We start from the raw sequence: 16,291 nt of genomic DNA on the forward strand, positions 1-16,291 counted from the left end.
TTATTCTTACAAGGACATTTTCGGAAATCATTATAAGAGCACATCTAGATTTTAAAGACAAGAGTGTTTTTGCTCTTTAACTACTGTTGTTGAAAACCCCATGTGACAATTAGAGTTTAAGTCCCTCCTGTGGGGAGACACCATCACTAAATCAATAGAAGGACTTCAAACTGTGCAAACTCGAAATAAATCAATTTGTGACTTAAACTTAATTTCAATGCTGAATGACTTAAAGAAAAGTACACTTAGTCTGAAAACTTTTACAGGAGTTCTCTTCTTGTTGCTTGCACAGAGCTTGGTATGTCTTTCACTTTTGTTACTCTGCTACTTGATGACACTGCAGGTATTTCAAGTACTGCTTTAAGTATTGTAAGGTATATCCCTTATGTATTAGCCTTTATTGTCTAAGGAGCTTGGAAAGAAAAGCATCTGGACTTCTTTAAGTTTCCTTAAGACATTTCACCTCTCATCCGAGAAGCTTCTTCAGTTCTAAGAGCAACTGGTGGAGAGTCCCAGATTTTAAGCCCTATGGGAGTGTCCCCAAGAGGGTCATGGACCCCCTATTGATCCTCTACCTAATCGCACGAGCCAAGGTGCTTCTTCTCTTAGAACTGAAGAAGCTTCTCGGATGAGAGGTGAAGCGTCTTCAAGGAAACTGAAGTCCAGATGCTTTTCTTTCCCAGGTCCTTAGACTACGATGACCTGGATGACCGAGAACCTTCACAGAACTATTAGCCCTTACTGTTTTGACGCTCAAGATACCATTACCAAGCTATATTGCTAAAGGGCTAAAGGTATGCTAACATACCAAACTAGTATTTCTCTCTTTAGCAAATAAAAAAAAAACCTTTTGCACACTCGATTTTCCTGCATATACTGCCTGTCTGAAGTCCACTCCCATCACTCCCAGTCCCTCTGGGATTCATACGTAGACTTTGACAAAGCCATCCCATTATTATACTTGGGCACAAGCTATAATGCTTCCACTACTAAACTTTACATATGAAGTTCTTTTTGTAAAAAGCTTTCTTTGGTATGTACTAGAACAATTTACTGCTTCTTTGGCCAAACACTATGTTTAATGTTTTTTCCCATCCAGAGAAGATTGTTCCAAAAGACTAAAAGTTCTTTGCGAAACTGTACTTTTGCTTTAATAAGGTTTTTGGACAGCAAAGACTTTTTCTGGCACACCTGACACACAGGTCAAATTGATCTCTTTCTGGTGTACAGCCATGCCCTTTGACAGCTGGCATAGTTACCAGGAGGCTCCTGCTGGCAGTCGGGTTAAAATAAGGGATGATTTCTCTTAGAGTGAAATTATTTATTTCAAATAGAGCTCTTTCAATCTTGGCGTGTTGATGCCACACATCTCAGCAGGAAAGAAAACACATGACCTTCATATATTTAAGTGCAGGACCGTTTATTAAAATCCACTGCTTCAGAAAGGATTAGATGTTTGCCTCTGCAAACACCACAACACTGCCTACAGAATTTTTTCTATCTTCTAGATAAACTACAGTCATCATGTTGGATATACAAATGGTTAAACCCAAGCTTTTTTCTCTATTGTCAAAAGCATCAAACGTTACCTCAGTAGCTTCTCTTTGTTTTTCTCCACATATGTAGGAGGGACATTTGATACAACGACCTGCATGTCCAGCTGGTTCACGACTGACACCTACACAACAGCAAAGGAAAAATGAGATAAAAACTTGCTGAAGCACTTAAAATAAACCAAAAATAACATCCTGGGCTCTGATTTTGGTGCATCTTAACAGACAGAACCTCTACGTGTATAATAAATGCAGTCAAATGAATAACATTTCCCTTCTACAGCACACAAAATGTGCTTCAGGTTTGCCACAAATTGAATTTGTTTTTACACTTACCTGCTAAAGGATTTATGTGGCAGTGTAAGGAAGCAGTGGAGCACATGTAATTTAGCAGTTTGATTACTTTTTTTATAGCTTGTTGGTGGTTGGACTACGTTCATATTTGCATAGTGTACTTCGCCATTATTTTGTCTAGGGTACTACAGAACCTGCAAGCAATTAACTTGACTATACTGGATATAAATTAGTCACATGTATTAATTATTCACAAATCAAGCCTTCTTTAGAAGTTACGTGATTAACTGAGCAACCTTGGACTATAATTTTTTAGGTTAAAGGCAGGTGTCAGACTAGTAGACACAAGATGCAGAGCTTAAAGTGGGATGTTTGATTTTTCTTGCCTTATGTGGGACCTTTGTGTGAACAAGTAGGAACTCAGATGAGCAACATTTTTTACTAATATGTGATTTTTTTGGTACTACATTTCATAAGAGTTTCTTATCAAATGTGCACTCTCACTCTTATCATATTTTTTAGAAAAATGAGTTCAAACTACTCTCTCTCATTAGCTTTAGTTAACCAAAGACGATTTCTCCCTGCAGGCATCGTTTTGCTGTGTTTACTTGTTCCAGTAAGAAGTCATTAGCAGCTTGCAAAACTATCCTTTCAGTGTAGCTTCCTTCACACTATCCTAAGAGCAATAAAAATCTCATTGCACTAATCATGTCACCCAGTTCATTTTAGGTTGGACGCTTTAAAAAAAAAAAAAAAAAAACTCATCTAAAAAAGTAATCGTAAACCTGCCATTAAAATGTAATCATTGTAAAATAACATAAATTACACATACCACTATGTCCGCTTTGCTGCTGTGTCCTTGACCATAGTTGTCTGTAGCAACCACCTCAAACTTAAAATACGACCTCCTCATATTGCGGTACATGATAGCCGTCTTCACAACGCCGCTGTGCGGTTCAATGATAAAGCCATCTTTGGTGTCTTTAGTGTCTTTACTAGCTGGAGGGGGGGCGATCAGACGGTATATTATAGAACTGTAGTTACCAGTGTCTTTGTCCAGGGCCTGGAAAATAAGAAAAATAAGGACCATTAGATGGTATTACTGTGATCATAATTACACCGCCAAGCATTACCATAATCACTGTCATTATGAAATGTCATCATCATCATGCACGCAAACACTATGATCAAGCCACTGTTGTCTTTTTAGGGTTTTTTGTAAAACAAATTCCATACGCTGTACTTATTATAACGCTGTTGGTCTGCTCTTTGCCTCCTTACCATCATCATTTCAGTCCAAGAGTTTGACACTATACAAGACACTGTCATGTACACTGAGTAGCGCAGGAGTGATAGTGTGTCTCAGCTTTTACTCATCATGAGGTCACATATTATTTTAGCTTTTCTGGATTTTAAAACCTGTTCAAAGGCTTTCAGTTCTTTTATTTTTTTAATGTGATATAATTCTGAATCAGAGGAAGGGTAAAAACAATCCTTTGAAATCTGAGCAGATCATTTAATCTATGATTCTGGCTAACTATCATGTCTTTCCCTTGTTCAATATACATGCAAATCTCACATTAAAATCCAGACACACTCTCAGACAGACGTTGATTTTATGCAGGGTTATTACAAGAAGGGCTAGAAATGTAGATATAGACAGAGATAGGGTAGATAAAAACAAAGTAAAATGTTTTTTTTTCATAGCTAGGGACTAAAGAAGCAACAAAAAAGAAACAAAGGTAGTAAGGAGAAAGATGAGATGGGGAAGGGGGGCGTACTGAAGGAAGAACAAATGTATACATCTTTTCCTTTTTCTGGGTTCTTCCTCGCAGAGGTGCATGGCTGAGTGAGGATAACTTTTCAGCAATACATTAAAATGTGCAGTAGTGATAAGCACTGCTTTAAAGTGCACAGGGTGCAGGTCTCTCTGCTGCACCTATGAAGAGATATGTCCAAATCCAAGCAGGCTTGTGTCGTTCTGAAGTCGCAGTTTATTTGCCTTTGCACCTGTACAGTTACCCAACTTCCTGTAAACATGAAATATATGAAAGATGTGGGCACAAATGAATACTTCAATAAAGTTGAGCAACAGCTGCAAACATTGCAATATGCTCATGCCCATTTTTACAGGAAGTCAACAATTTGGAACCAAAAATAACAGCAAAAACCCCCTGAGTCCTCTGCACACCTAAGAACTATTCAGAAGCATTTTGCACAGATGACGCCAGCACTTGGTAAGCAAGGTAGTACTCAGCCCAGAAGCAACGCTGCATCATCTAGCGAGGCATTTCCTGATCAAACAGACGCTGTTCCCATTAAAAAAAAAGAAAGAAAAAAAAAGATTGGATTGTAGCTCTGCTGTTTACCTTGTAATTGGCATGATGGAGGAAAAAAAAAAGTCCCAGCACTGGAAACTCTGATGAATTATTAAAGCTGGACGTTGTGTCTAGTATATTATCATTTTATCAGTACCCATAACAACACAACCTCACCAAGCAGGCCTTTGCTTTAAGGCAATTTCTGGTCAACACACTAGTTAAAAGAGAGAAAGAAGCTTAAATGTCAACGATTTACACAGCTGGAAAAGTAGAAATAGCTACATTCAGCTGGGTTTACCACATCACATAGTTCTGCATGTGTGATTTAGCAGTTTTACACAACCCCAAAGGGGATTTATGTCCCCAGCTGGAAGTGAACCAGTGACAGATGTGTAAACCACCACACTACGGAGGCAGAAATGCATCTGGAAATACATTTTTAAGATTTTTAAAAGGCAAAAAGTGAAATTAATGAATTTAGAAAAAAATAATGGAGATGAGTGAGCTTGATTGTTGATGTAGTCTAATCAATATTTGAATTATGGCATCCTCCGAGGGACAAAATAACAGATCAACCCCTCCATGTGCAAATTGTAAACCCTAAAGGCAGAAACGTCCTGCATGTAGCAACACACAGACAAAAGAAAATTTTGCCAGAAGAAGACGATTTGCGTGCTTCAGACAGATGAGATAGGATTATTCATACTTGAGATTGGAAAAGCACATTTCTCAAAGTTACTCTGTAGCTTTTGTCTCACTCCCTTTTTCATTTTGATGCTATCGTGTGTACAGCTAGCATCCCTGTCCATCTTTTTAGTCACCCCCTGCTGTTATCTATTCATCCACCATAGATCATGTATGTCTTCCCTGCTTTTTTTCAGTCCAGTCAGTTTGTCTCTCAGCAGGATGTCAGCTCTCCTTATCTAACCATCAATCCTTTCTCCTCCTTTAACCTTTAGATATATTGCCTCACTCTGTGGCGATTGAGCCTGCAACCAGTTTTTCTCTCTCAGTTTATTTAAATTGTTTAAAAAGCTGGTTCCTGTAATCCAGCTTCAACCAAACATAGTTCTAACCCATACAAAACCCATATGTAAGCCCCAAACCTCAGGTGTTTGAAGCAGAGGAATAGCAAATTGAGGTACTCGGTTCATGAGTGAGAAAAGCACATCGTCTGAACTTGTGAAACATGCTCTCCTAATGCTCTCATCGTTCCTGTCACTCTCGCTGGGATGATCTAATGAAGGAGGAATATCTAAGAATGATCTTAAAAACTGTAATAAAATATTAAAGCGCATACTTTTCTGCCAGGGACCCTGCCTGGGTCTCTTGTGGCATCCAGGCTCATTAAAACATATTGCAATTTCTAAGATAGAGGCTGAAAGAGATAGGCTCCGTGACCCATTTAGGGTCCTGAAAGGCATTTTAATAATACGCTCAAGTTGTTTACAGTTACATGAATCTTTGTAGCAGTCAGGTATACGAAAGGGATTTCTCAATCAACAGAGAAAGAAAAACATACCTGTCAATCATGATTTTTGTAATACTTTCTTCAATTTTAAAACAAGAAAAAAAATCTATTTCCAAACATGCACTGTGTAAGCAGTACCTTACGATATATTAAAATCCATACTACAAGCCTAAAAAGTACATAAATCAGGGTCCTGTTTTGAGCCTCTACTGTAATTAGCAATTTGAACTGTATGTTTTATGCTATATGTGTTAATAGGCAGATCTTTGTGTAGTTGTACCTGTACTTGCAAGACTGAGGTGAAGGTTTTGGCGTCTTCTGCAACTCCTCCAATGTAGAGAGGTCTAGTGAATACTGGTGCATGGTCATTTTCATCCTGGACATCAATCACCACTTTAGCTGTGTTAGCTAGAAAACAAAAACACAAAATACACATTGCGATACACTTTTCCATAAAGGAGTGCTTTTGTGAAACACATACAAGGACAAGCACAAGCAGCACTGACTGGCTGCAGTGTTGTAGCACCAGTAATTTCACCCTTCAGGTTCCAGTCAGCAGATTGTTAATCGAGCTAGCTAGAGTTAGCCGATGGCTAAAATAATAGCAATGGCCTAAAATACTAGTGGTGAAGGTTCAAAATGGAGCTTCACAAACCAAAAGGAGACGTCCCAGTGGGTACATCATATTTTATATAGAGTCGATGCCTGTGTCGCATAACAGATGTGTTTCAGGTGGCGGAACATTAATCAGATTTACTCTGATCCATGTTATGAGTTCAAGACATCTCTTTTAGATTTGATCACTTCCTTTTTAGCCCTGTAAAGCCTGAATCATAAAATAACTGCTAGAAAATTGTAATTTTTTATAATTAAGTATTTATTGAAACTTCAGACTATTTCAATTTGCATATATCTGTTTTAATTTGTATCATTTTTGCTACATTTGGCATTTGTGTCCAATTTATTGCTTACAAATGTATTGTTTCAGTGTTATTAGGTGTTTCGAATTGATTTGAAAGTTTGATTTCTGTGGTTTACGTTCATATTATCATATCCGCTCACTGGCCATAGCTTCAAAAAGAATGCCACTTGATTTAGATTTATGTTAAAAGTACATTGCGTACTCCTAGGAAGTGTATATGTATAGGCAAGTTGGTGTATCCAAAACCAGTCTGAGAATGAATAAGAGTTTAAAATTTATAGCTAGAGTTACAAATTATTGCCACCATTAGCAAAGGTGAAAAAAACCCTCTCCCAACCAACCAACCCCCCCAAAAAACACCAAAAATAAAAAAAACCTCAGCGTTAAAGTACCTAATCACAAGCATTTCCCTTCATCAACAGCTATGATTAATTCGGCTACAATTAGAAGCCTCGAATGAAAAATCTGATTAAAAGAATCTCCTCATCTCTTTCATCAGTACTCTGAGGGTGGGCTCTCATCAGATTTCATTAAAAAGCTTTGGTATTGCAAACCATCCCAAACATCTATGCTTCCATTTTGATTCAAATGTCCCTAAAGTCATTGGCGTGCAGTGGTATGTGAACTATCTGTCAAATGAAATAACCTAGACTGGTCAATGAATGTTCTATGTATTGAATTGAGAAGCTGGAAAACAAACTGCATTTTCAGGGCATTCAAAGGATTTCAAAACATGGGTTAGTTAAATGAACAATGACTAAAGGACTTCAAGTTCATCATCTGAAAGTATGCTGTGAGATATTTAAGACACTGCTCAATGTGGAGTATGTAAGTAATGGAGCAATAACATTGACCTGAAGGATCTGATCTGATTTTTGAGACACATGCGTCAAGAAATCTCAACCCTTAATGATAACTGACAGCATCAGAGACGTCTTGGCCTTTCCAAGGCAACTGTCTCCACAAGCAATGACTTGCCAAGATTAAAAACCAGATTTTGCATCAATAATTCACGTTTTAGTACTGAAAACACATGCATAGAAAAAGCTGCATTAAATGTCTTACATATCCTTTAAATAGTCAGTATAAGCTACTGTCTTTTGTATTTGTTAATTGTACCTCAGAATGACTCACATTCAGTCTGGCCATGAACAAGAAATTCTGAATCACACCCACGGAAAACTGCATCACGATAAATCAACCCGACTCGGTTAAAAGGTGAATCATGTCAGAAAGACAGCACAAACCCAGGATTGTGAACTTTTGTTTACTTCAATACAGACGAAAGAAGAAAAAAATTCCCTTAATAAACTTCCAATGCTGACAGGATAAAGCAAACAATATTCAGCTTATCTTTAACAGTCATCCTTAAAGCACAGGAGCAAAACATATAGTTTCAAGCCATATCTTCACTTGAATTAAAGAAGCAGGATTAACATATTGTTGAAATCTCCTATTGATTTGTTTCCTGATTAAAATGCGCACCGAGAAGAACTGAAGGAGTTCTGCTAATGACTACAATGACTTGTAGCTTTAATCCCAGCAGAATTCTTCAATTCAAATCGTTTAAATGAAGCAAGAACAGCATGTGGTAAACACTATAATTAAGGAAGAGAGACCTTGGTAGCTGAACATCAATTAAGAAGAATGCAGATATGTTTTCAAAGCAAAAACACCAGCAGGCAGATGGAAATCGCAGAAACAATTAAAGAGTGGAAGGAAAGCCACAATTTCGGTTTTAGTCAACACTTGATCTCACATGCAATTTTGGCAACAAAGAAAGAAAAAAGAAAGAAAGACTTGAAAACTTAGATTACAGCTGGTTTACCACTGAACTGACCTGCACAGATCACGGAGTACCAATGCTCGGGACAGACTGGAAAAAGTTACAGCTTTACAGATATGATCTTCAATCTTCCAGCCCGCTTGCCAGCTTATTTTCCCACTTTGATCATAGCAAACGCTTTTTGACATTTGAGAAATAAATTCTGGGCAGTTATATAATTGCACATGTGCCGAGACCTCCAGTGAGAGCCAATGAGACACACGTCTAGGATTTTTTTAACAACATCAACAGTGAGGGCAACAAACTGGTAAAACCTGCAGCTTTGATAGAAATCTAAGCGAGAAGAAAAAGTTGCTTGAAAGGCAACACTAACCGCCAAGGTAGAGTATAATAAAAAGTATAGCTTTGTAGAGCGTGTGGTTAAAGTAGAGAGATGTAAGCTGTTTTAACACATGCACCGGAGCTCTGATGATATGATAATGCAAATGTTAAATTGGGCAGAAAATGATGTTTACCTGTCAGAGCCCAGGACAAAGTTTATGTGATGTCAGATTTCAATTTGAGAATACTACAGAGGGCCAAGTCCACTAAATTCAAAGCGTATTTCATAGTAGTGTCATAGTAAATGTCAGTAACTGAGTATATGGACCAAAGTATTCGGGAATACCTCTGCAGGTGCATAAAATCAATCCCCTATTTGTGCGGTCTCCCTTTACTAACATTTGTAAAAGAACGAGTCATTCTTAGGTTCTTACTGAAACAGGATCCACAGTTCTAACAATTCAGTTTATGAAATGTATTCCCTCCTAGACATTCCATGGTAATCTGTGAGAGGTGTTTTTGTAAGGTGGAAGCATTTAGGAACCACAACAACTCAGCAGATGTTCAAACCCCCTCTAGCATTAACATCAGCAGAAAACTGTGCACCAGGAGCTTCATGGGATGGCCTTCCATAGCTGACCAGCTCCTTTAGGTGGCCCAGTGCTTTTATCCATAAAGCGCACCAGTATATTAAAAAAAGCTTAAGCAAAAGTCAAGGTCATGAGTTGTCTCTTGGAAGAGAATTCAGAAATACTATCAGGCACTTACTTTTTGAGGGAGCTCGCAGGTTTGAAGACACCACTCTCATGGAGTCCGCCTCTACCTTCAAAACATAGCTGGCATTGGTCTCATAGTCCAGGGGCTTGGCAGTGTAAATTACTCCTGTTGTTTCATTTAAAGCAAACACACCTGGGTAGAACAAGACAGAACAATCAAGAAAGATAGAAGGGTGGCATATAGTTCTATAATGTCCTGTATGAATCAGTTAGTGAGTGGGATGCTGATAGCTAGTGAGTAGCGTTTTATAGACTGAAGTGGAAGTCATATAATGTCTCCTGAGCATACAGTAATAGATTTTGAGCTCCACAACCGAACACAGGAAAACTCTGTATAACCAGCTCTAAGTTTACTCACCACCCTCGTTGCCTTCCATGATGGAGTACACGATAGTTTGATTGACAGCAGCTGCTAAGATGACTCCCACTGGGGTTCCAACAGCAGCCTCCTCGCTGACTGGCAGAAACCTGGCAATGGATCAGTCAATCAATACAAACTGATGAGAAAATGAAATATGTATGTGTACACTGTGGGCCAACCTTTTCTCAAAGGGTAATCACATTTTGGCAAGTTCAGTAGACATGAGAGTTGAATCTGTAAAATACTTCCAAGATATTCTTTTTTTCCTTCGTTCATGCTTACAGCTATATGATCATTCAAACCCCAGAGACAAAGTCTATAAGTAGTGTTTACATTTTTAAAAAGCTGGATTGTATAACAAATGCGTAAGAAGTTGCTCTTCGAAACTGCGCTTAGAGATAAAGCAAGACTTGGCTGCTGAACAACAGCTTTTTTAATGCATTTAATAAACAAATTCACTTAATCTTTGACAACACTCCTGTTTATATTCCTCAGTACAGTAATGTCAAACACCATAGATCAGTGTATTGCTATTCTCCAGCCAAATGTCAGTTATAGGATGCCAATGACAGTGTGACAAAACACAACAGTCAAAACAGCCTCTGCTCTCACTGATAACATGAGTTGCACATAAAAAATAAAGTCAGTAAGGACGTTCTTTAAGCATCTATGTGTTGATTGTGAACAAATAATAAAATACGCAAACTAACTGAATGGCATTTATTCAGGCATCCTACAAAATACAGCTGAATCAGCAACCAGCAGAACAGCTGATGGATCAGCTGTTACCCTTTTATAAATCCTTATTAGCAAATCAACAGGCTGCTCCATGTAAGTCGCTTTAGCCTTCCTGCAGCTTTGCATCTGCAAAGCTGCTTTGCAACCCACCTCCCCTCCTTATCACGCCATGCCTGATCTAATCAATGCCATGTTTTTTGTCAGTGATGTCTACTGCATTCTCTAATGTGGGCTGTTGCTGCTGCTCTCACTGGCTTAACATTCAGTTGGACGTGCAGTTCCGAAAATACAGTCAAAGAGCCAAATGCGACAGAAAAAAACCCCAGAGCACCAATGGCATAGCAGCTCATCTGATCCACACAGTTCACAGGTAATATGACCTTGATCACTGTGTGTAATATTTACTAAAAACGCTACAGGAGAAGTGGTAATTCTTATGATTTGTGGATAAGCTCATTGACCCATTGGCTAATTCAAACGTCTGGTGAACTTAAATAAAGGGTTTCATTCCTGTTTAACCAATTAACTCGTAACTAATAAGAACACTGTTAATTCCTATCAATTAAAACGGAGAAAATCCTCCCATTTCAGAAGCTGGAGCCTGCACATCCATCATATTTGTGACTAACACATTAAAAAATATGTGATTATTAAAATAAAGAAGTCGGTAGTTATTTTCTGCTGATTAACCTATGGACTAAATAACAAATTATTAGATGATCAATCCAACCTTAATTAGTGATATAAACCATATGTGACATATGTTAATGGGCTTTGGTCGTTTGACGAAGGCTTACATTATGTTTGGATGAAACTTGCTCTGATACAGCACATTTCACACATTAATAATGTTACTCGGTCTGCATATTTTCAATTGCGCAACATTAATCGTCTCCGTCCTTTTCTCACCCCACATGCCACTGCCATTCTTGTCCACAGCCTTGTTACTTCCCGGATTGATTATTGTAATTCACTTCTTTTTGGTCTTACTCAAAAATCCATCCACAAGCTTCAACGCGTCCAGAATTCTGCTGCCCGTATCATCACCAGGACCCCTTCTGTCCACCACATCACTCCTGTCCTGCAGCAGCTTCATTGGCTCCCGGTCAAATATCGTATCAATTTCAAAATACTCTTGTACACATTTAAAGCTATTCATCATCTCTCTCCTGCATATCTCTCTGATCTTGTTAACATCACCGCCCCATCTCGGTGTCTCAGATCTTCTTCTTCCCTTTCACTCTCTGTCCCCTCCCCCCGTCTTGTCACCATGGGGAGCAGGGCTTTCAGCTGCTCTGCTCCACGACTCTGGAATTCCCTACCTCCTGATTTAAGAAATATCTCTACCTTCTCTCTCTTGAAGTCCCAACTCAAAACCCACTTGTTCAAAATAGCTTATCCCACATAACCTCTCCATTCGACTATTTTAAATTTGTTTATGTCTTATGCTTTTATGATTGTGTAAACTCCTTGCTTTTATGTTGCTTTTTACTCTACTGTGTACAGTGACCTTGAGTGTTTTGAAAGGCGCTTTCAAATAAAATGTATTATTATTATTATTATTATTATTGTTATTTGGAACAACTTGTCTGACAGGTCCCATTAGTGGCCTGAGCAAAGCGCTGAAATTAAACCATCAACAGCTTTTCAAAGGGAACCCATGCGTGGTCTTGTTTTTGTCCACCTGCCTCTTATTGCGTGTGGTGCAGTTTTCCCTACTTACAACCCTGACAGATTTTCTAAGAATCTGGCAAATCTCAAATTTCCAGCAGGCTTCGCTCCATTAAATAAACCCAGTCCAGTCATTAAGCCAACCGTCACAGCTGGCTAAACATTATAACATGGCCTACCAACTGGCTAAGCTATCAAGCCATCACTATGTGATAAATGGGACTGTTGGAGAGTGTGAGAGAGTGTGTGCTGAATGTGTTTGTATGAATTTTAACTTCCAGTCCAGTCAATTGCTTCTCTAACCACCTGTTCTATCCAAACACTCTTGTAGGTAATGGTATAGTAAACCTGAAGCTAATCAAATGAATACAGACTCAAATAGGGACCCGTTACTGTCAGGAAAAGGAAAATAAAAACACAAGATACTAGCGATATCTCTTTTCTATTCATTGTACTATTTCATTGCAAGGTATGACAGTGTGACAGCAACCCATCATGCATTTGTACCAAATCCCTGAAAGCCATCATTCATTTCATTCTATGTGAATGTAAACATGTCAAAAGATCTCCTGTGAAAAAGATCTATTGTGTCTGCAGTACAGCTCCAGACTGCTGCTATTTAGCAAATGGGTGAAATGTTGCATAGCTGATATTGAGGCTATTTTCCTTCCTTATTACACAGTGTACAGTAATTAAAGTGTTGACAGGAAAATAGCACAAAGAGACAAAGCTAACAAAAGGACCTGGGCACTCTCAGGAAAACTGGACGTTGCATTTTTGTCACTTGCCTCTGCAATCATATCCAAAGAGCAGATTTCACCACTTCTACAAGCATAGAATATCCATGCTTCCTTCCTTTCTCTTATCCAGTTCAGGGTCTCAGGGGTGCTGGAGCCTATCCCAGCTGTCATAGGGCAAAAAGCAGGCTACACCCCAGACAATTCCCAGGTTTATCACAGAGAGACAGACAACATTTCACATTCACGGCCAATTTAGAATAGCCAGTTTACCAAACCAGCACATGCAATCTTTTGGACTGTGGGGATAACAAGGTGCAAGCTTCACAAGGAAAGGTCCCAGCAGGAGGGTGGATTCGAACCCAAGACTTTCTTGCTGTAAAATAACAGTGCTAATCATTGCACCTGTGCGGTGCTTACCAAACCCTGAAAATCAGGATTTATTTCATTCTTTGTGAATGTAAACATGACAAAAAATCCCCTGTTAAATAGGATCTGTAGCATCATAGCTGATACTGGGGTTATTTTCTTCCTCCTTTACACAATGTAGCATAAGTAAAGGGTTGCCAGGAAAGAGAAGTGGCCATAATACATATTCTTTTAATACAATATTCTTTGCATTGTATTAAAAATAATAAACAAATGCAGTAATATTCATCCATAAATACAAATATCTTTGTGGTAACGATGCATTTAATTGAGAACATGGCTGAGTTTCTTCAAGCACACTCTTACTAAGAAGAAGAAAAAAAGAACACCAGGAATACAGCTAGCCAACAATAAAGAATAAACATGAAGTGTTTTTTTGTAGTGCAACAACTTATGAATTTGAATAAATGAATTCCTTCCTTTTGTTGTACTATTAAAGCCAAGAACGCCTCTGATTTTAATCATTTTAAATTTAATTTTGTAATTGCTTTGCATTCATTTATTGTGTTATCTTGGTATAACGTTCATTCTCTTGTGATAACAAGCTAATTATTTAGTTATGACATGAAAATAAACATTTTTATTACTCTTCCAGCACTGTTCCTCCTCCCCCCTTTCTCATGTCTCTATCTTTCCCATTTTTATAGTTCATTCCCACTAAAATCTCAATTCCTCACTTAGACTCACTCCATTCATGCCGTCTAGATTCCTCATCCTGCATTTTTTCCCCTCCACGTCTCTCCTTCGGCCTCTCCATCTTTCCCTCAGGCTGCTGCTTCCAACCACCATCCCAGCAGACCTCAGCAACTACCAGCTATTTGTTATCCTTTCTTCCAACCCTCCACATCCACAGTGGCTACTTGACAGGGATAAAGGAAGAAAACTGAGTGAATGCCCACACACATGCACGCACATGCACACGCACTTGCACCCATACACATGCCCGAAACATCATGCTTGTCAATATGCGCACCTTTAAATTGCACATACACACAGAACTGCACATGCACAAAGCTCATTACCAAGCCTATGTCACACCCCCTTCTACACTCTCTAATCATTGCTGTTCTGACTACTGCAAGCTGGACTGATACTGATAACAACAGAAACACACACACACACACACACACACACTCCTATACTATATTTGCAGATATACTGTATTGACTGTCATTCATTCCCTAAAAGCTTACTACATGTGCAATGTCATTAGAATTTCAAATAAAACCTTACAACTAGCTCTAAAAAAAAGCACACATACCTACCCAAAGTACACATTCTGTATAAATACAGTTAACAGGACATAGTCTTAACAGAGTTTTAACAGTGTGAAAGGACAGACAGGATAATGAGGAAAGTGATAGATGCTGGCGATGATACCCTCCCTCCTTGTAGGTCTTTCTCTCAAAGCCACAGTCATCCATTTGTCCCACTTATTGTTTTTTTCCCCAGTTATTATCTTGTCTATTTCAGCTCCTGTTTCTTTATGATGCATCATTTGGCCCTTCTTGTCATTATTCTTCCATCCCTCCCCACACTGCTCCCTTTCATTTCTCTATTTCTCTACAGCAATTCTGGTCTGGTCCTTTTCTGCTGTGTCCAGTACCGGGCATTTCTTTGGCTCCGTTTTGCTTTGGCAACATCACTGCACAAAAGCTTTTTTGTTGTTGTTGTTTTTAAATCTCAGATGAAAGTCATGTTTGATCTGATGCTTTACAATGCGTGGGAGGGCAAGCCTGGTTACACGCTGACAGATCAATATGGGCTGTTTTCAGATTCATTCATTATCAGTTAATTAGTCAAAATATGTAAAAATACTGCTTCAATAATATTTAAACAAGATCATTACAGTTTCATTACAAATCCTTTGAGAGCATCTGCTATATCAGTTGGTAGAAAGATGAAGTGTTCAAACTGAAAGGCAGCCCAATACACAAACATGCAGGGAAATCCGTCTGATTGTTCAGGCAACTAGCCAGACACTGTAACCCCCTTAAAACTGAATATCCGAATGGAGCAACACAAGTTTGTGAAAGTGAAAATTGGTGGTGAGCAGGTGGGAATTGATTCTGCAGAATGTTTTGGCTATTAAAGCACCAGCCTATACAACTTGTCAAGCAATCACATCCAAAGGCTAAATCATTAAACCACCATCCAAATGGCCACATTGTAAGGCTAGACAAAGTAAGTGGATGAAGAAACACAGTGTCATGGTTGTGGCTGAGAGTCTGCCAGCTAATGGACATGGTTGTCAGCTACTTTATCAAGTAAGGTAGATACAATATCACAGGGTCCTTTCATTGATCCTATGCTAGCAGTTTCTATGAACTTCCCATTTATTTTGATGCATTCGTACATTTCAAATAAAGGTTGATTCTCTTCACACCCTCTACTGCTCCCTTGCCATCTACATGGGTCCATTCACAACCAGCACAGACAGTCAGATTTCCAATAAGACGAGCCCAGTTTGCTTTCTGGTAAGCATCAGCCCCGACTGCTGCAGTGCTGTAACGGTGGATAAAAATGACAACTTGCTGTTCACTCCTGCTGGTTCCAAATCTCTCAGTTTATCATCCTGCTTTTTCAGTAGGTTTCTAATTAGCTGCAGGATTTTCATTAGGAGACTGCAGAGTGAGGTAATAACCTTCAGAGGTTGGCTAGAGTTCTCTAGCCGTAGCTGGAAGGTTTAAGTTTTTAGTTAACATACCCTTGCTGTAATAAGAGCTTGTTGTGACATGATGGTTGAAAGCGCGGCTTTCTGATGAAGAAGTGGGGAGTTACAAAATCAGATACGTGAAAATTAGATTTTGAAACTGTTGCTTTTGGTCTGTTTAGAATGTGACATTAGAGCAGCACGCTGCAGTTAGAATATTGTGATGGTGAGCCAATATTGGTGATTTTATTACAGTTG

At 38.8% G+C, this 16,291-nt stretch overlaps 1 protein-coding gene across 5 annotated transcripts in view; it reads right to left on the minus strand.

Annotated features, from left to right (window-relative positions):
- LOC100711820 (protocadherin-15) overlaps positions 1-16,291 on the minus strand; it is a 211,969-nt gene that overhangs the window by 44,955 nt on the left and 150,723 nt on the right. For all 5 annotated transcript variants that reach the window (XM_019362588.2, XM_019362590.2, XM_019362589.2 and 2 more), the window contains 5 exons: positions 9,803-9,912; positions 9,437-9,577; positions 5,920-6,047; positions 2,680-2,910; positions 1,590-1,678 (listed from right to left, as the gene is read on the minus strand). In XM_019362588.2, the coding sequence (XP_019218133.1) occupies positions 1,590-1,678; positions 2,680-2,910; positions 5,920-6,047; positions 9,437-9,577; positions 9,803-9,912 (699 nt within the window). The remainder of the gene's footprint in view (positions 1-1,589; positions 1,679-2,679; positions 2,911-5,919; positions 6,048-9,436; positions 9,578-9,802; positions 9,913-16,291) is intronic.

This window comes from Oreochromis niloticus, linkage group LG8 (assembly GCF_001858045.2).
Source record: "Oreochromis niloticus isolate F11D_XX linkage group LG8, O_niloticus_UMD_NMBU, whole genome shotgun sequence".
Classification (NCBI taxonomy): Eukaryota; Metazoa; Chordata; class Actinopteri; order Cichliformes; family Cichlidae; genus Oreochromis; species Oreochromis niloticus.